The 20,804-nt window shown below is 31.8% G+C and overlaps 4 protein-coding genes across 4 annotated transcripts in view; 1 reads left to right on the top strand and 3 right to left on the bottom strand.

Annotated features, from left to right (window-relative positions):
• Positions 1 to 2,040: 2,040 nt before the first annotated feature.
• AK88_01159 (uncharacterized protein) lies at positions 2,041 to 2,928 on the bottom strand (the record flags this gene model as incomplete). Its single annotated transcript, XM_012478795.1, has 2 exons — positions 2,041 to 2,712; positions 2,860 to 2,928. 2 exons carry the CDS (start codon positions 2,926 to 2,928, stop codon positions 2,041 to 2,043), a joined length of 741 nt encoding a protein of 246 aa, XP_012334218.1.
• A 2,789-nt stretch (positions 2,929 to 5,717) lies between these two features.
• AK88_01158 (uncharacterized protein) lies at positions 5,718 to 6,596 on the bottom strand (the record flags this gene model as incomplete). Its single annotated transcript, XM_012478794.1, has 4 exons — positions 5,718 to 5,835; positions 5,911 to 6,082; positions 6,235 to 6,354; positions 6,464 to 6,596. 4 exons carry the CDS (start codon positions 6,594 to 6,596, stop codon positions 5,718 to 5,720), a joined length of 543 nt encoding a protein of 180 aa, XP_012334217.1.
• Positions 6,597 to 9,006: 2,410 nt separating this feature from the next.
• AK88_01157 (uncharacterized protein) lies at positions 9,007 to 15,527 on the top strand (the record flags this gene model as incomplete). The annotated part of the gene is made up of 5 exons (XM_012478793.1): positions 9,007 to 9,093; positions 9,254 to 10,135; positions 13,887 to 14,027; positions 14,234 to 14,678; positions 14,959 to 15,527. The coding sequence occupies 5 exons, from the start codon at positions 9,007 to 9,009 to the stop codon at positions 15,525 to 15,527; spliced, it is 2,124 nt and encodes a 707-aa protein (XP_012334216.1).
• Positions 15,528 to 19,330: 3,803 nt separating this feature from the next.
• The window catches only part of AK88_01156 (uncharacterized protein), a gene marked incomplete at both ends in the record, with an annotated part of 3,048 nt that continues 1,574 nt past the window's right edge, over positions 19,331 to 20,804 (bottom strand). Inside the window, one exon of the mRNA XM_012478792.1 lies at positions 19,331 to 20,785. Within this exon, the coding sequence (XP_012334215.1) occupies positions 19,331 to 20,785 (1,455 nt within the window). The remainder of the gene's footprint in view (positions 20,786 to 20,804) is intronic.

Below are 20,804 nucleotides of genomic sequence, written 5' to 3'. Positions count from 1 at the left end.
GATCCATTTTCCTATTCACTATATCGTTCTCTTGCTATTCATTCCCTTATTACGATAAGTCCGTCGTTTTCCAATTCCGTCCATAACACTTCTTTGTGCATTCTACATATTGATAATTGTACGGTATGTGTTTTTATTTATAAATTTTCTATAGACACTGTAATGCCTTAACGTGTGATCATGATTCAAACGCTAACCCCCTCAAACTTGATACAATCCCCTGAACCCCTTTTACACACATCTACTATGCATATCCTTTACACATGTAATTGCTATATGGTAGCAAAGCTTCATACAAAAGGGGGTCTTCCTTTATCAAATGGGCATTTAATGCGATTCATCCGCCACCGCGCCCCCCTCGGTAGCATTTAAAAGAGCATGTGACAAAAGAACAAAGGGAAAAGGGTATAGTACAATATGAATAATGGGGAACTGCTGCTCCGTTCTTTATTATTTTTTTTTTTCTTGCAATGCTCAAAAAAAAAAAAAAGAAGAACGAAATTGTGCTATCAATAACTCAACTGCTAACTGTGCTTGAATAATTTTAACACAGAAATAAAGCAAGCAAGAAAAAAAAAACTAATATTTTATTACGTACCAATAAATATTTCTGTACACACTAGGACAAAATGAAATAACCGTTTCCTTGTATTGTATGTTGTTCATTGGTATTATTATTAATTTGTACTTACATGTGTACCTAATTTTTGTACAGGGAATCTGTTCACTTCTTATTCATATTTTTGGCATAACGATCGCACTTGGAATCCTATTTAATAATTACATTAAACTCATGTTCGTAAAAGCTACCCAATTACACATTTGCAAATTATATAATATTTTGTAATAAAACAAAAAAAAAAAAAAAAAAAACAGAAATAGGCCGCTCGCGAGATTCATTCCTTTTTTTTCCTTTAAGGCAACTTTTAAATAAGCATTGAAAGTGTGTCCAGCGCGCAACACAAAACATAATTATACATGACGTATGATCGCGATGTGTTACATAGGAAATGTTTCCACACCTGCTTTTGGGCGAGGCTAGTATCGTCCCTTGAGGCGCCCCGATTTTTCTGTTTCACTGAACGTGACAGGGTCCTGCGAAACTGTTGTAGTTAAATAAAGCAGTAATCACTACGGAGCAGGTATTATATACATATATAATTATATGTGAACACTGTGGGGAGGTCGCCTGTTTCCTTTCCGTTTTTTTTTTTTTTTTTTGCCGTCACCTTGGCACGCTTTGTTAAAAAGGGACACTTTCCCTGCGTTCGTGGTTCCGCGCAGCGGAGTGAAACCACGAGACACCCTTCTAACGCAACGTCCTATGCTCAGAACGCGCGCGTTGCAAAGACATGTGTGTACGTGTATATACAACCATGCCACGCACATTCACATTTTCTTCTCTGGTCTGCATGACCTTAAGGAATGAAGAATTATTATTCCTTCATTAATGCCTGTTATTACGCTAACTATTGGGTTTCCCGTGGAGTGTGCGCCAGGCCATTCACAGGACATGGCTGACGACTAGTTTTACGAGTGCGTCGCAATATGGTGGCTATGCGGTAAAAAATGGACAAAGTCGTACGAAAAAGTGGGCAAAGACAAGTAGGTTTAATCATATATAGTTGCAATTACAAGTATGTGCACTTACAAATAGGTGTAATCACAAATAGGTGTAATCACAAATAGGCCATCAAGAACTAGTCCATCATAAATAGGTGTAACAGCAAATACGTGTAATCATAAATAGCTGTAATCACAAATACGTGTAATCATAAATAGGTGCCATAAAAAATAGGCAAATGACAAATAGGTTATCACAAGTACATAAAAACACAATCATGCGCAGTTGCCATTCTACTGAGTAAAACTGCAATATGGACAAAACTCACTACGGCCCCTCAAGAAAGGGGAAAGCCAAGTATGTCGTAGGAGAATCTGGGATGTAATTATAGAAAACGAGTGCAGAGACCCAGGAAGGAGCCACTTGTTTCCCTTCCCCGTGTGTAACCCTGTCATCGAATAGTCAAGGACGCCCCCTTATTCCCTACGATGTTCTTTTTCCTTCTTCTCTTTCTTTCCCTTTTCCTTTTTGTCCTCTGTTGTTCCCTTGTTTGTTCCTACGTCTGCCTTTTCTTTTCCTTGAGTACTAGGCTTCCCTGTTGCGCCTCCATTGTAGCTGTCCATTCTCTCGGTTAAAATACTCACCCCTTTATTCCTCTTTTGGAAAATACTATCATGCGCTTCTTTGTTCAAGCGAATTAACAAATTCCGGAATGATGCGACCCATACATTTTTCCCTTTTCTCTTATCAAGACAGTTGCTGAAGGATTTCTCACACTCCTCTTCGATACATTCCAAGTCACGCAGAAGCTCCCTCTTGCATTCTTCCCACCACTGTAACTTGTACTCATCAGGCAAATTATTCGCCTCAGAGATGTCGTAAAACCAATTTCTCAAACTCTCCATCATGGCATAGTACGTCAGTTCTAAATACATCAAGTACTCAAAAAATAAAACAAATGCGTTTCTTTTACTAAGACTACAGCGCATTCTTGTCAACACTCTTAATACCCCTTCCTTCTTGAGATCCTCTGAAAGGTCATCCTTGGTGTAATCGTCTGGGAGCTTTGATTTATATTTTTCCAAGATACGCTCTTTCACATTAGGGTAAGCGGCCCCGTCACCGTGTTGCACTGTATTGGCTTCCTGCTGCAAAAGAGGAAATGAAAAAAAAAAAAATTCGTTTAATATTACTTTCACGTAAACTGAAGCTTTAGTCACAATTTACTAACATGTAATTTATAGGTTACATATGTGTATATAGAATTGTTCTTATATATTAAGGACTTAGCTTACTTGTGCAGCATGGATTAGAAGAATAGCAAAGTAAAAAATAAGCAAGATTATAGATAAATACGAACCCATAGTTGCAGCTTTACTTTTCTTTTTATATAATATAACGCTGGTTCTAATATAGTAATTCTTCCGGCTTTAAGAAGAACAAAAAAAAAAATGGAAGAGTACTCTTCTATTAGATTATATAATTATATTCCTTCGCATGTGTACTTTCTACCCTTTCTTAAAAATTATTTAATGAAACCAAGAAGGAAATCGCTTGTGTACACTTGTTTTGTTCATATGAAACATGATAACAAGAGAAGTATTTTTCCCTTTCACCTGAGGTATTAGTATAATGTATTAATATACAGACACTCATATATATATATCATTAGTACAAATATGTCATCATTTTGCATTTGTTCATTGTATAAAATATAGTACAAAAAAAACAAACAAAAAAACATTTAAGAAAAAGCACTATGTACTGTTCAAATAATAATAACATAGAATAGTAGAAGAAAACAGGGCGGTTTATAAAATAATAAAGAACACATGGCCGCTGTAGATATTTCTTTATAGAGAATTTTGTGTACAAAATTTTATACCAAGGGAAAGCCAAAAAAAGAAAAAATAACGTTGGAAAAAGTAATTTTTAAATTTCTTTTGTACTAAAGTAATTGCCGTAATATAGAATTAAAATAATTTATAAATATCACAATTTTTAAAAAATTCTGAGCACACCCTATAGTATAGCAAAGTAAAAACAGAACGTTTTAAATTTTTCATTTGGCCCGAACAAAAAAGCAAAATATGTTCTCATTAATAATGCACTTAATTCTCATAAGAAAAAACATGAAGTCACGTTCTAATGTAATTGCACACGGTACTTAGTTTTAGATTTAAGTGTTCTTCTTTTTTGTTTTTTTTTAAATGTATTAAACCATCATAATTACAGGAGTACATACAACTTACGTTTCTATATGACGCTTACACGGTTTATCTATACACATATTTCATGATACATATTATGTGCCCCACTATTCGTATAAGAACCTGCGTTCAATCTATGTTCTATGGAAAGATGTTGAAACGTTTTTTTTTTGGTACATATATTATACCCGAAAAAAATATAAAGCTCCACTGTGACTTATATACGTTTTGTAAGGTGTTTTATTACTTTCCTAAAAGGAAAAAGGTATATTATATGAGAACCTAGTGCTCATAGGCTATTTGCAAAAGTAAAGAAAAAAAAATAAAATAACGTTATTGTATCTATTTAAGAAAGAAACGATGTTGTAGATATTATCATGGGTTATAGGTATATCATACCCTAACGTGCCACCTGTACTGCATACCAGATACCATAGTTTCTACTACTCAAGGTAATAGAAACCTCTAATAGTTATACAATTGTAACAACACTAGTATTATATGTATGTAGGTGTATAAAGAATAATCAAATAAAATGGCAATAAAATTAGTACAAAAGAATAAATGAATACATGTTTTATTATTTTCTCTTTTTTGTCTCCTCTCATAGTGTTATTAACAAATAAAACAAAAAAATCATCGCGATTTATTCTTGCACTCAATTACTACTCTATTGCAAAGGGGTAGAACATTTCTACGTGTTTGCTTACCTGTGTAACTCAAAGGGAGGTGACACTTTGTATTATCTTCTTCTCCTACTTCCCCCTGTCATTGGGAAAGGGGGGAAAAGTGTAGTGCAAGCGTACCTTTATAACAATTATTAAATTAAGCATTCTGTTTAATTTTCTTGGAATGCCCTCCTTCTTTGCTGTCTTCCCTTGTTCTTATATGTATGTACATATTACTTCTAGTCTAAGCCAGCTTCTGTATAATGTGTTTACATAAAGGAAAAAAGGAAAAACCGAAGTCAACGTATTCTCATGACGTAAAAGCAAGCTTCCGCCCATTAATATATACAAGCATATATATACATATACACGTATATTCCAACATTATTCTTTCCCTTATTCTGATGTATTGAATTGTCTCCCACCATTTTTTTTATGAAATGTATTTTTTTTTTGTTTTTTTTTTTGGTGGTACTCTTTTCATAAAACTAATGTTTTACTAATAGCAGTTGCACAATTTTTGCGGGACAATGGATTACTAATATATATACCACTTTTCTTTGAGTGTACTTCGTGAACCGTTCCCTCTTCCTGTTCTCGGCCTTATATTCCTTAAATTCAGTATTTCAGAAAAATGTAGATAACAACTGTCCAGGTTGATCTTCTCTCTTCTTCTATATTCATGTGTCGTTCTTAAATTTATTCGTACTGTTCACTTTTATTTTCCGAAACATATAAGAAACGGGACCTATGAATACTGTCCCAAGGGATTCCACTTGTATGTTATTTCATGTAGTTGTCATATTTAATATGAATTGTTCTCTACTAGTGCATTCATTGATTAACTCTTCATAGCAATCCATTGAATCCCCGTAAGGTATTGTATAAGTTGTATTGTCCTCTGTTCTACCAAGTGTTGCAGAGCTAGTAAATAATGAGTTCGTACTATAGAACTGATTTTCGAAGAACACATTTCTTCTTCTCCTTCGACCACATATTAGTGATCCAAGTAGAGTAAACTGCCTTGTAGGTAAATTACATGGATCATAGATGTATGGTGTTTATCTTGTTTTGAGTGAAATATACAATAATATATGATACATCTACTAAAATAATGAGTAGACCGAATAATTTAACCTTGTATAATACAAATAGAAGAAACAACCATATTGTTAGTTTCATCACAGGACTTAGGACAACATTAGGGAGATAATACATTATTGTACTGTTATTTTCTTCTATATCAGAAAGTTCAATTTTTATATTTTTAAGGTATTATTGTATAAAAGGAGAAACATCCCTATTAGTAGATGACGGACTATTGTCCGCAAAATTGCAATAATTTATACATTTGCTCTTATTCTTATATTCTTCTATTATATTATGGAGTTCACTGCGTAGGATACGATTTTGAATTCTAGCACATGCTTTCTCATACATAGCATATATCTGTGAACATTTTTTTCACCAGTAGCAGTCCAAAGTTATATCCTTATGATAGAACATCCCATAGAGTCCTATTATATCTGCAGAGATTTTGAGTTTAAGAGCATTAGAATAAAGGAACAAATAGTTCTGACATTCATACTGATTACCAGGAGTTATTTGTTTAAATTTCGTTAGAAATGTTTTGTACAAATCTAACGCCTATTTTGGATTTACCTTCTTTAATAAATGCTCATATATTCATTAATACAAATATATAGATACATTTAACACTGTTAAATAAATGAACATATAAAAAGAACCCTTTAGACATGTCTGATATTAAGAAGCTCCTATAAAAACATACTAATTATAATTATTTTATAATGCCAGAACGCTCTATAATTATTTGTTAAGATAAAAATATTGAGAAAGAATTTCATGCTTAAGCATAAATGATTAAAAAGGCATATACCGTTTTCTCTATCTTCAAGTATTAGAAAAGCAACTATTAATATAATAGTTCACAAAACATATTTCACCCATTCTTGTGTGATCCACTGTATTATTTGCTTAATCTGGCACAACTAATATACATGCGTCTTCCTTGAAATCAAGGAAGATGAAATCATAAATAAAAATTAAGAAATAAGAACGAATATTCCTGATTCTCCCAAGCATAAGAAACTCTATAATTTCAATTTGTTTGAACAGACAGTACGTTCGCATATTTCATTCATGGCGATTACGTATTATGCATCCGTTTCACAAGTGCGTTCATAAAACGCTATCGAGAAAAAAAATATATAATTTAGATTAAATGTATAACATTCCCTATTAACAACATCCAATATATTCTAAGTAAAACAATTCCCTTAATAAATATAAAATGAAACATGTTACAGTAAGGAGCAGGAACATATATTAACAAAATTAAGTAGAGTCCTTGATTTACTATTTTCCCTAAACCTTGAACCATTCCAGTGGTATTCTTTTTTATTCATTTATTCATATTTATGCGCCATCGAAAAAGAAAAACATTAAATGGGAATTCGTAAATTGACTCAGTCGTGCGTACATAATATACCTCAAACGATATGTTAATCCTGTACATCACAGCGTGTGCACACGTCCTCATCTTCTATTCGTTCAAACGCCTATATGTACTATTAAATAAGTGTAACACTACAGTAGTACATCATTCCGAATATAAAAATATCTTTCTATTATATCATACCTAAGGAGGAAAATACCCATCCAATGTAATAAAGTAAATTTTCCGTCATAAATATTAACCAAAACAAAGTGATAGCTTTGTTCACCTGCGCTAATCTAAGAAGGTCAAAGCATACCATGCGCAGATCTGCTCATAGTACTAATTTGGAATAGTCAAAAATTGAGAAATTCAATGAATTCTGCACTTAACACAGAACATACAACTATGAACTTGCTGAAAAATAATTATCCAATGAAATAATTCCTATTTATGCGAACACAATTGGAACACATTGGGTTATTCCAATTTTAAACTTCTAACTCTTTTTCTGTACACTGGCTTCCCCCTATTGCTCACACATAAGTTACCTTTTCAATTATACTCAATAATGATCTATAAATGGCACACTCTTTTAAAAAGAAAAAATGCAGTTCAATAACAGGTATTACCTCTTTAATTCTATATTGTATTCCTTTTATGTGTAAAGACACATGATTCTATGGTTACCTTCTTACATCAGACTTAAGAAATAGTATTTAAAAAGGTAAAACAAAGCATTACACAAAATAAATTACCAATTATTCCTAATAGTACCAATTTTTCTAAGTTCTATATTTCGCTAATTCATTGTTTTTTGTATTTGTCAGCGTTAACTCTGCACTCATATTCCTTCTTATAAAATTATATTTCCTCCAACATTTTCCTTAAATCGCTGCTAAAGAAATAAAACTCGTTTTCTTAACCTACTACTACGTACTTTGAAAGCCATGTTATGTTTTTGCTTACACCTATGTAACATGATATGCTGCAAAATAAATTTCAAATTCGTTTTCACATTTTATATAATACATATTTCATATTGTTCTTTCCCAACATGGTCCATGTATGGTAAAGTTCCATTACACATAAATAAAAATACTGTGAGAACACACTCCTGGGTATACTATCGCTATGTGAACTAATATTCTTCATACATGCGTAATTCGCATATAATGACACAAACGGAAATCAGAATGAATCAAATTAATTGCTCCCGTGTACTATTCCTGAACATTCGTTTTTTGACATTTTCCGATATGTCCATATTAACATATTCGCACTAGCAAATATATAAAAGCATTCGGTGTTTACGTCCTTTTTGCCTTTTCAATTGTGCACTTCATTCCTGCGCATCATTATTTATTTGTTCATTTACGCTCCGTGTACTTTCCTATTTTTCTCATTTCACTTATTATTCGCTTTGTTGGGCCATAAGAATTAATCAGGCAACATTTTGATAGAGTGCATTGTATTATATATTGTAGTTCCCAAACCTCCGTATTTGTTCTAATTCATGGGGGATATTAATTTCTACCATGTTTTATGAAAAAAAAGTATGTTCACTAATAAACACGGACTCATTTAAATTATATTCCTGTGATATTATGATAAAAAAAAAAAAAATTAATTACAAGCGCACGTACATGAACACAGTCAGATATGCACATTTCCGATTATTGTTAAAGGGCAACTGTCGTCTACATGAAATAAAAGGGATTCCATCAAATTATTATGTACACTGTGCTCATTGTACATACTTCCATATAACATATATTACTAGTGTCATGCTTCTAGATATATATGCACATATATAATGCGAACTTCGAGAATTTATGCCCTACCAGAAATGCACAAGTGTTCATGCGCAAAACATTTAATCGACCTTTTAGCTTAATATACTTTCCCATATTGTGTATTTTTCAATACTACAAATATTTATAGATAATTTTAAAAATCAGTGATATTTTATATTTATAAAGTATGAAAGTGAAAAATATTCCATTGTGCTCGTGGTAACTCGAACATTGTACAGACATGAAATTATTGTCTGTAAACAATTCTTTACAACACTGATGTTCTATAAAACTAAAGAAGAAATCCATAATGAAGGAAAAAAAACCCAAATTGGAGTTCCTTCGTAACTGTATCATCCTTATCATTTTAATATGCACATTGAATTACCCTGATGAGGTAAGAGCCATATGCATATGAAATTTAAGAGTTTCATAGTTCGCTGCTGTTTGCCTCGCGTTTTGTAAGCGGAAAAATTCGTTCACAAATATGCAAATATATATATGCTTATACTGCTTAGTACGCTTTACAATATTCGATATGCTTTCCCCTTCTTCAGGACATCACCGTTGGCAAGCCCTATGGCCAGGGAAACCAATCATGCAGTCCATTATACACACGAACCAGCAGATTGCTCAGAAGAAATACAGAGCAAGATATGAACGCCAAGTGTGTATGCCGCAGAGAAAGCACAAGGCAATTAGTAAACGAAGATGATGCCAATTTTGAAAGAAAATTAATTTCCCTATTACGTGACCAAAAAATTGACGATAAGTTTAGCACTTCCATGAAAAGTAATGCTGTGCCGATTTACACAGATCCAATGCAACATAAAAACGATTACAACAAGGCTTCATATTCATTGAAGTATCACAATGATTATGATAACAGCGTAGGAGATTATGATATCCATGATTTTTATGATGACAAAGACCAGGACAATAATTATAGGGACAGTGAAGAAACACTTTATGATAATGATATGTCTGATAACTTCGACTCAAATAATGACAACGAATACCATTATGCTTGTGATAGAACATGTGGTGCATTAAAAAACACTGATTCTTACAGCAAAAAACGGCACCTATCAAAATATGAGAACACGCATGGCAAACACTTATATAAATCAGGAGATCCATATGAAGGGTTAAACCCTAAACACAGTAGAAAAGGTTTTCTTTCTTCACTTTCTAAATTCTTAAAAACCTCAGACGCATTGTACGAAGACGAATTAATGAGATTGATGACATATGATTCTGCAAATGATCCGTACAACAAAATATTATGGGGAGAACGGAAATTGTGTCTTCATATTCTTTCTCCAATTCTGCCATCCGCCTTGTTTATTCTTGCATTTATTATACTGTACAGTCCACTAGGTATTGTTCTGTCATCTGTTGTATATCTTATAACTTTGTTTTACGTGTTGCATAAAACGGTGAAAGTCTCCAAAAAATGTACATTCCGAAACTGGTCAAGCAAGAAACGACGTTATGAGCTGAATGCTACTCGAATATACAATTCCTTTTATTAATCATTAAATTTATTGCAAATGAAATTATTACCTCCGGATGATGAACAATTAATAGCATACGCATTGTTACATGTGTATAATAGGAATATTGATGTCGTGTGGGAGAATTGTGCTCTCTTCAAATTTCCCCCTTAGGAAAAACATTCTGCCATATTTTATGTTCCCCCTAGCATAAATTTCTTACACGAGCCCATACTCACTTCCTATGCCTATTCCATGGATGGACCTTATGCAACTGTCACAATGAAGGGAACTGTTGTACAGATTTCTTCTTTTTTTTTTATTTTTAATTTATATTTTTATGACATCTACCAACTTGTTTGTGTATTTTAATATTCACAAGGCATCAACACCTTAATTCAGTATTTTGTTCGTCCTATATTTTACCATTCATCATTCCTGATTTGTGATTTATTATATACTTTATTCATACGTATACTTTTTTTTCCAATGTATTCTCAGATATGTAAATTATGAAGCATATTATATTATCATCCATATCACCGTAGTTACCCTTTATATAGCATGTACGTATACTTAACACACATATGTCGCATGCACATATAGTAACAATTTCATTCAAGAGACACCACAAATTTAAAAATATTCCAGTAGAATGGGAAATTCATTCTATCCATACTTATGAGATAACCGAAATATTATGATTCCCCCGGATGTTTCATTTTGGCTCAAATTATTTTGTAGCGCGACTCTTAAGAAGGAAAAAGTGACTAAAGATAAAAACATTTCCCACGTGCATTTCGTAAATGCGTAATTTGTAATATGCATTTGCGCGCTCCATTCATTCATGGTACTACACACATAAAAATTGAGTAACTTGTTTTTTTTAAGGAACCTATTTGTGTTCCTTACCATGTTCTGACATTTTTCTGAAGAAATAAGGTGGGCATAATGTACCTCTAGCCACCATGCATATTATTAATTATTCACCCACACCTGTATTTAACCTTCCTTCCATCACAGAATAACATGAAAAGTAGAAGGTTCCCTATGCCCAATCAAAGACATGGCCTAGCACCGTTTTCCTATTTCGTCATTACAAAATAGGAGCACCTAGTGCTACATAGAATAAAACAGCGCTTACTGCACTTACGTGCCCTTTGTCTTAAATGCTCAGATTGATATTTTTAAATGTCTTTCCATTTAGGAAAGGTAAGAATGCAAAACTGGTGTGAATAAATGTACATTCGAATACACACCAAACAGTAAAATTTGCAGTAAAAAAAAACATGTAAAAGTAACACGAACTACTTATACCAATACGCGTGGTAATATCGACATTTTCACAACTCTCCCATGAAAATCCTTTGTTCGTGGAGCCTCTTCCTGAAGAATACTATGAAGGAACTGAACAATTTAACGAAATTGTAAATTAGAAAAGCAAATATGATTCGCTCAGACAAATAATACATTATCAAATCATGTTTTTTTTTTTTTAAATATTATCATCCTGTTGCCCCTGTTTCACTGTGCACATTCTACTTCGTTATAAACTCTTTTTATAAATCCATAAAAATCATTTTTCTCAGTTCATTTTACTATAGCGCACTGTACAGTTTTTATGGGTGTTTTTGCATAAAACATTTACTCATGCAATTATATTCTCATTTAACAATTCATTTATTCTATTTTCTCTAAATAAATTCTTCAATTATGTGTTTAAATATAATTAATGGTTTTTAGATATTTTAAAATTAGCAACAATAAGACACAAAAGAAAAGTATTATTCATAACATAAACAGAACAGCTACGCAATTACACTGTCCGAGATATTTCATTCCGTAGCTTAATTCAGCTATTTCTCTCGCTGGATACAAAAAAATGGTCAACGTTGAAGAGGTTTCGAATGAAAGGGCGAACATATAAAATTATCATGCCTAATAAAATTTTTATAATTACTCTCTTTATATGGTCAACATGGAATTCCCCTAACGACGCAAACCATAATTAATCTGCCTAATTCGTGTGTGCTACTTCTTTACTCATTGTGCATGTTCAAACTCAATTTTGCCCTTTTCTTTTTCTTCCACTAATTCTTATTATTATTTCTATTTTTTTGTTTTTTTGTTTTTTTGTTTTTTTTCGTGTGCGGTAAAGAATAATGTTATTTCATTACTCGCATCCCTTTTTCTTTATTTATCTATCAAAACGGATTCTTTGCTTGCACAGCGTTGTTATGACATGGTTGTACTACGACGCACAATGAATACGCCACGTCGCATTGTTACAATAAAATGTGGTATAATTTTATTAAAAATGTTATTTAAATTGTTAAAAAAAACAAAAAAAAAAAAAAAAAAAAAAAAAGTTGAATATATGAATATCTTATTACATAAATATTAAAAATAAAAAAAGGAACCCCACGTCATCATTTTTCTTATTTTAAAAAAATAACGAAAAACAAGATATGCATATTTGCGCCTTGAAAATTTATTCCCTAACGAATTCATTTTCTACGTCCAAAAAAAATGTTTCTTTTTTTCTCAGTGGTGAACTTTTAAAGAATTGAATGTAAAACGATAATGGGTTAAAATTTTATATTTCATGATGTTATTATTTATAAATACATATTGAACTTATATAATATTCATATATACAACAGCAATGCCCGGCCAGTGCATAAGTATATTTGATGTATACATGAAATTACTGCTGGAGTCGTACATTAGTTCTGTGCTTACAAATAAAATATTAGTAGTGTTCCATATTGTGAGATAATTATAACAATATTTATGGTATAACGTGCCAAAAATGTATTGTTTTTTCCTTTTACTAATCTCCTTGTAAAGTGCATAAACGCTTGTAAAGTTTTTTTAATTTTTCTTTATTTTAAAATAGAACCGTGTTCACTTTATGAGAATTTTTTTCTAATTAGTAAGTTTTTGAGAAATTTTTTAAATGCTTTCCATTTTCATTAATATCTGATTTGTTTAAAAATGTAATTTATTTATTACTATGGCGAATTATTTATATTGGGGTTTATTAAGCACCTAGTTAATACAATTTATCATTAGTTAGATTTTATATATAATGATGTCATATATGTATATAATTGTAAAATTAAGCGGTGAATCAATGTGTTCTTGAACCCATAACCCCTGCAGTTTGTATACTGCTCCATTCTACGCATTATGTATATGTATATATGTACATATATATGTTACAATCGTTACTTCCCTTTAATAGAGTATATTATATTTTTTAAGAAACCGGTGATTCACTGTGTATTTTTAAATTATGGAATGAAACCGCTCAGGAAAAGTTATCTAGATCGTGAGTAACAGTTTCTTTTATGGAAACCATTATAGCGTAACTTAATATTTTACGAAAGGGATATAGAGATAAATGGGTATTTGCATGAAACACTCTAGGAAAGAAGTAATATGTGTTTTCCCCTTTTCTCTTAAATTATTCTTGTTTTCTTTCCTAATTTGGATTATACTCGGTTCTAACCAGGTAAGACAGCCAAACGAAGCAAAGAGAAAATACTCGAAAACATCCTGGAGAAGTTTAGAGACATACATTAACGTTTACCCCCCGCCCATACTAACTAATGTGCAAACACTGTTGCTACATTATTACTTAATTATCCATTTATATTGTATAATTTTATGACATTTGTTCAATTTTTAGGGAAACTCTGAAAGAAAATGGGGTCATAGTGATCACCACTGTTTGAAAAAAAATGTATATCTCAGAGATAGCAGATGTTTAGCAGAAAAAGATAGACATGATGACCTACCACCTGAGAGGGATAACTTTGAAAATTTAGAGGTTCCAATAAAAACCATGCAGCAAAATATAATGCTAACGTCGTGCGAATATCGTCACAGTGCCGATACCCACCTTGGCACTGTATCCACATAACACAAGTGATCGTGTTTCCAATATTTAAGAATAATCGCAATATCCAGCTTCACTTCTGGTACACAAGCCACATGCGCACACTGCATTCCTTATTTTCCTTGTCTTTTCTTCAGGACTATTATGCTATATTAGGGGTAAACCGCAATGCTACAAACGTTGAATTAAAAAAGGCGTACAGAGCCTTAACCTTGAAATGGCACCCAGATAGACATGTAGATCCAGAGTATAAAAAAATTGCAGAACAAAAATTCAAGATTGTGCTTGAAGCATATGAAGTTCTATCAGATGAAGATAAAAGGAAAATTTATGATCTCTATGGTAGAGAAGCGTTAAAGCAAAACTTAACAATTTACCAAAATAACGATGAAGAAGGTGTAGACCAACGTCCTGCATATTCATTCTACAAAACCAACATAAATACCTCTGAAATGTTCAATAAATTTATAGATCCAGTTAAGAACTTCTCGATGAAATCAGCCTTCAATGAAGGAATTCAACAAGTTTCAGGTTTTATTAATAACATGAAATCTAGGATTAACTTCCCTTCGACCCCAGGAGGTAGGACAAGTGAAGTGTCCCTTGCGCGCATATATATAATATGCAAAGATATATATAATATCAGCATATATATCAATTGTACACGCGTATGATAAAATTGAAATATGAAGCAAAACAAAAAACGAAGTGGAGAGCAAAAATAAAGCTACCATTTCGAATGATTACTGTGCTAAGTGTACCGTTTCTTTCTTTTATTGGTAATCTGGAAGAACACGCCAATGTTTTATGCCATACATACTTTAGATGCATGTCCCTATACCCTCCTGCCCCTTTTGCGCAGCAAGCACTAGTACGGATAACACACCTATGTCATACGAAATGCCTCTTTTTGTAACATTAGAAGACTTATATCGTGGACGCCAAAAAAGACTGAAGGTTACGAGAAAAAGATATAATGGACACTGTTTATATGACGATCAAAAATTGCTAATTATAGATATGAAACCAGGATTACTTGACGGAACCCAAATTGTATTCTATGGAGAAGGGGATCAGCTATCCCCTTGGCTACAACCGGGAAATTTAATTTTCAAAGTTAAAACGAAAGAACATAATATATATGTGAGAGAGGGCAATAATCTCATTTTTAAGTGTGTAATAACCTTAGAAGAAGCGTTAAATGGCTTAAAATTTAAGCTCGTAACATTAGATAATAGAGAGTTAATCATACAAATAGATGATATGGTTGCTCCGAATTCCAGAAGAACAATTCCCAACGAAGGAATGCCTATTTTAAATAATCCATCACAAAGGGGGGATCTAATAATTGAATTTGTAGTTGTTTTCCCCAGAAATATAAACAACGAAGAAAAGGTTGCCATGAAAGATATTTTATGTAATAAAAGGTGAAAGCAGTTAAGAATCTCGGAATAGAGGGACAAATGTAATCCTACATATTGATAGCCACGCTGCCGATAGACACACGTGATGATAGACAGACATATTGGTATATTGATAAATATATCAACCCACATGACTGCTAAAGATACCAGCTTCCCCTAGTTTTTACTAAAGTGAAATGAGTACAACAACAATACAGCTACATTGTGATATATCCATATAATGCTACAGCTGTGAATGGAATAAGTTGTTGTGAAATGTTATGTACACATACGACCTTTGAATTAAATGACCTTTTTCATTTTTATATGGCATTTTTCGTTTTCTCTCTTTTTTTTTTTTTTTTTTTTACGTGTAATTTTCCTTTGTTCCCCTTTTCCTTTAGAATATTCGAATTTGTATATATCTTTGTATATAAATATTACATATACTGATTTTTCCATTAGAAAGTTAAATTGTGCAAAAATGGCTTCATACGTGTACATATGCATAATTTAATTTTATATAATTGTTTGAACAAACGAAAAAAAGGGGAGGAAATTCTTTTATAATAAATTATATGACTATAACACAGTACACTATATAAATGTAACATATCATTTATCATAAGTTAAATAATCATCCATCAGATATTACCATTCTGTATGTTAAAAGGTTCTGTTAACCTTTATTATAGTGAGTTCAAAGGATCCTCCTGCAGTGTGTCCTGAGTGATCGTTATAAAGACGCTTCAATTATTCACTACTATGATAGCTGCTGCTGCAGCTGGTACTACAAAATTTGAGTATATGAAAAATGATACATCAAATGTAGTCCTTTCTAAGGATACTCATTATGGGAATAACACTATATGTAATCTAACACTTATATCTACGTATAATTAGGCTTCATTCATTCTCCAAGGCCAGTTGTATTTTTCGAAGAGCGGGTTATTAGTTTTGCCCGCTTTCTCCCCTACCTAGCGAAGTATAAAATGCTCACACTTTACATTCGGATTGCTCTTATTCAACCGGCAACTTATTAGAAACTACCTTTTTTCATATCAATTCACAATTCAAGACGCCTAAAAAAGAATTACTAAAACTTGAATCTATGATAATTCCCATTAACTCCTCTCTTATACACCATCAAAAACGTATGATTCGTTTTCACAATTATTTAAGGCAGTCTCTAATTCATATTCATACACAAACGTTCAATTTCTATGTACTGCAATATGAGACATATGTTTCTTAAACGAAGTACGATTTTATAATTATTCGCTCACTACACTTTATAAAGAGATAAATCTACTTCTATGGTGAAACGCAAATTTTATAAAATAAAGGAACATATTTTCCTTTGTTTTGTTTTTTTTTTTCTTTTGCGCACTACCATTAAATAAGCAAGTAATTGCAGTATCACTTGAACGAATTGTACTTAACAGTACATGCTAATACAGTTCACTGCGCAACTACCAATAATTAATCATAAAACGGATGTTTTCATGTCTATGGTTCCTGCTTTGTGTTTACTAAGCGAGAATTCCTATTTGGTGGTATCTCCTTAAGAAGAATAATAAGATAATATACGATGAATTAATTTTACTGTACATAGAGACCTAATGTGTTTAAATAAGCACACAACTGAACACTACACTGAGTTTCTTTTTCCTTGTTTTCTAGCCTTAAAGTATAAGCGTTGTGTAAATTCATAATTCCACACATGTATATATGTACACATATAGGTAACTGTCAAATTTCGTTTTTCTATCTTAAACAGTGTTATCAGTAAATTTGTTTAAGCTCTAAGTGAATTCTGCCTTTTCTTTAACTTTTAAGTCGTGTCTTATCATATATATATTTGTGTGCGTGTCTATGTTTCTTTTTTCTTGGGGGGAGGCCTTACGTTGTTATATGTATATAATTTTTTTGTGAAATTATAATTAGCATAAACATGTCCCATTAACAAATAAACCCGCAGTTTCACATTTAAAAAGAGCATTAACCCTTGTTTTCTTTTTAAGATATATTTGACTATATAATCGTATAATTAAGAGTATGATGCACATTTATTATTTAAATATGTGCGTAGATTTCCAACACCATATAAGGACAAAATGGCTCTTTCTCACCCTTGTATATACATTCATATATCATTCTATTAACAATTCAAGATTTGCATAGTGCAGCAATTGCAATTGCTTTTCTCCAAAAGAATATGTTAGCACCACTTCAGTATGATTTCCTTCCCTCAATTTAAAAAGTTCACCCTTCGACTTAACATGTTGTGTTTTTTACACCAACGTGTGTAACTACAACCATGCAATAAAACTGAAATAAGAACATTAATTCATTCATGACTAGGTTCTACCCCCTAATATATAAAAATCATTCATGGAATAATGAAATAAACACACAATAATGCATGGAATTAAATAAATATATTAGATCCTTATGTAGGTACTCATTGCGCATCATAGACTTAGTTCACTCCCTCTTGCAATATAACCATATTTCCGTACGATGACCTAACAACACTTCCCTGCTTTTGGTCTTAATCATATTTCTACAAATCATTCGTAGCAAATGAAACTTAAGCGCGATAAATTAAGATGCATATATCAACCAACCAATGTATACGTAATACACATTGGTATATTCACACCCTCTACTTGTACGCACCAATTACAGCGTGCGAATGTTTCTCTTTTTGCTATTTTATGTAAATTTCCTGCGTGTCTTCATATTTTATCACTATTGTAACTCTACAATTATGGAAAAATGACATAATTTCACAAACATTCAAATTACGTTTAGTAGGCAGTACTTCTTTTTCGTATATTTAAAAATCAGGGAAATCTTAATTTCCAGCGACGCAACATTAGGAAAGGATACATCATCCTTTTCCTTTCCTATGTGTTAATGTAAATCACGTAAATCCACTAGCTGTGTTAAAAACATAAATAATGTATATGTACCATATATATGTACACAAACATTCATCTTTTTGTGAATTCAAAAATTGCAGAAATCCACAATCGACCATTAAGCATAAAGTAAGCTTTCTTGATCCCATTTCTGACAAAATTTACTCCCAGCTTTTATGAACAGACCGTTGAAATGGAAAAATAGACAAAAAAAAAAAAAAAAAAAAAAAAAAAAAAAAAAAAAAAAAAAAAGCAGGTCATGGTGCCGAATTACCTACAGCCGCATTTTAACACAGCAAAATAATACGGATGCGCTTTAAAATAGCTAGCCAATCAGACCGAAAAAAAAAAAAAAAAAAAAAAAAAAAAAAAAAAAAAAAAAAAAAGTAAGTTTATCAGTTTACACGGAAATGTAAAGTTCCTTTTGTTGTATTAAATTTAAAATAATCTAATTAATTAATAATTTAATGTAATCCTCAAAGGTATTATACAATAACAATGTTTTATGTTCATTCAAATATAAGGAATAAACCATGTTTTATTTCTGTATAATAATATCAAAATCACTAGTATATCTTAAGATTAATTATAAAACACATGTATATATAATGTGGTAAAATTTAATGCAAATATGTTCATACATCAAAAAAAAAAAAATTTGTAAAAGTAACATAAAAATATTGACATTTATATATGTATTAACTAATTTTTGTAAATGTACAATATAATGGTTTGTGGGAAATGTTATTATTTCATAATACTAAAACAAAAAAAAAATTACAGAATAGTTTAAAAACGGGAAAAAAAATTATAATAAAAACCTTTTTAAGGATAACAATAATAAAATATATTTAAGTTATATATTACTTCCATGACTTCATGAAATTTGCTCCCAATGAATATACTATTTTACACGTTTCTCCTCATTTTTATTTTCCTTAGACTTTTTCTTGGAAAAAATGTTTTTTTTTAATCTCAACTTGCCTAAAAATGAGTTTTTGAACAATTTAATTATAGCATAATACGCAAAAATCAAAGCTAAGAATAAAACGGCACCACCAGCCGCATAAGTTCCAGAAATGAGACCAACGACTCCTCCGATTGCTAACACAAACGATATAGATAAACTTCCAATTGCCTTAGTTGTGTTCCCTAAATTTTTAAAACGATTTGTAACATACCCAAAAATGTTAAATCCAAATGTTGATTTACTAACTGAATTTATTAATTTTTGTTCCATGGTTACGTTTGGATCTGGGGTTATTTTATTAGTCATTTCTTTTATATTTTTAGGAATAGGAACATTATCATACATTGATTTTACATTACTTATTACTGTGTCTTTTATGGTTTCTGACGTCTTTCCAATACCAGTTGAAATGTCTACTATTTTATCTGCAACGCACTCCTGTATAGTTTTTCCAATTTTTGGCATCACATCATATTCAAGGTTTCCTATATGTCTATTAATGGTATCTTTTATATCATTAATTGTGGGCTGAACAACCTCATTATTAATGTCATCCCATGTGTCCAGTACAGTTAATTTTATATTGTCCAATGTTGGTTTTACCGTACATTCAATATTTCTTGTTACTGTTCCAATAATATCATCTTTTACTTCTTCAAATTTAGGTTTTATATCTTCTGCTTCTAGACTTCCAACTTTGTCTAATAATCTTTCTTTAATTAAGTCTGTGGGAGGTTGGCAATCACCGCTTTCAAATGTGTCCACGGTACTTGCGATATTTTCCCCTATCATGTCAATATTTTCTCTTACTCTTCTATTTGCTAAAATAATATTATCTATAACGTTCTCTTTTATTAATTCTAATACTGGGTTTCGCTCCATTTCAACTTCATTAATGTTACTCATAATTGTATTTGAGAAATCACTCCAAAATTCATTTTCTCCTGTCTGACCTTCTGGAACCCTAATTTGCTGAGGTGCACGCCGTTGTGGTATTTTCACATTATTAGCACACTTAGCATTTTCTCCTGCATTACGTGGTGGACTTCTTCGTATTATGTTATTATCACGATCTTTTCTCATATCATTAAGGTTTTGATAACTTGGATTTATAAATTCTAATTTTCTATTGGCCTGCATTTGTTGCAAAAACTTTTTATTATGTTCAAGCATTGCATGTTTTTTGGGAGCACATTTTTTTGCAGGGAATGGTGGAAGATTTTTACCTGAATGCTCTTCTGGTTTATTTACACTGGGTGAAATTTCAGCACATCCACTAGCAGAACTACTTGGACTATCATTGGGAAGACCCCGAGGAGGAGGTACCTTGTTCATATCCTGGGGGAATCTATTGGGAAGACCCCGAGGAGGAGGTACCTTGTCCATATCCTGGGGGAATCTATTGGGA

This window comes from Plasmodium fragile, assembly GCF_000956335.1.
Source record: "Plasmodium fragile strain nilgiri unplaced genomic scaffold supercont1.9, whole genome shotgun sequence".
Taxonomy (NCBI): Eukaryota; Apicomplexa; class Aconoidasida; order Haemosporida; family Plasmodiidae; genus Plasmodium; species Plasmodium fragile.
Note: the sequence above shows the minus strand (reverse complement) of the source record. Positions and strands in the feature narration are given on the sequence as shown.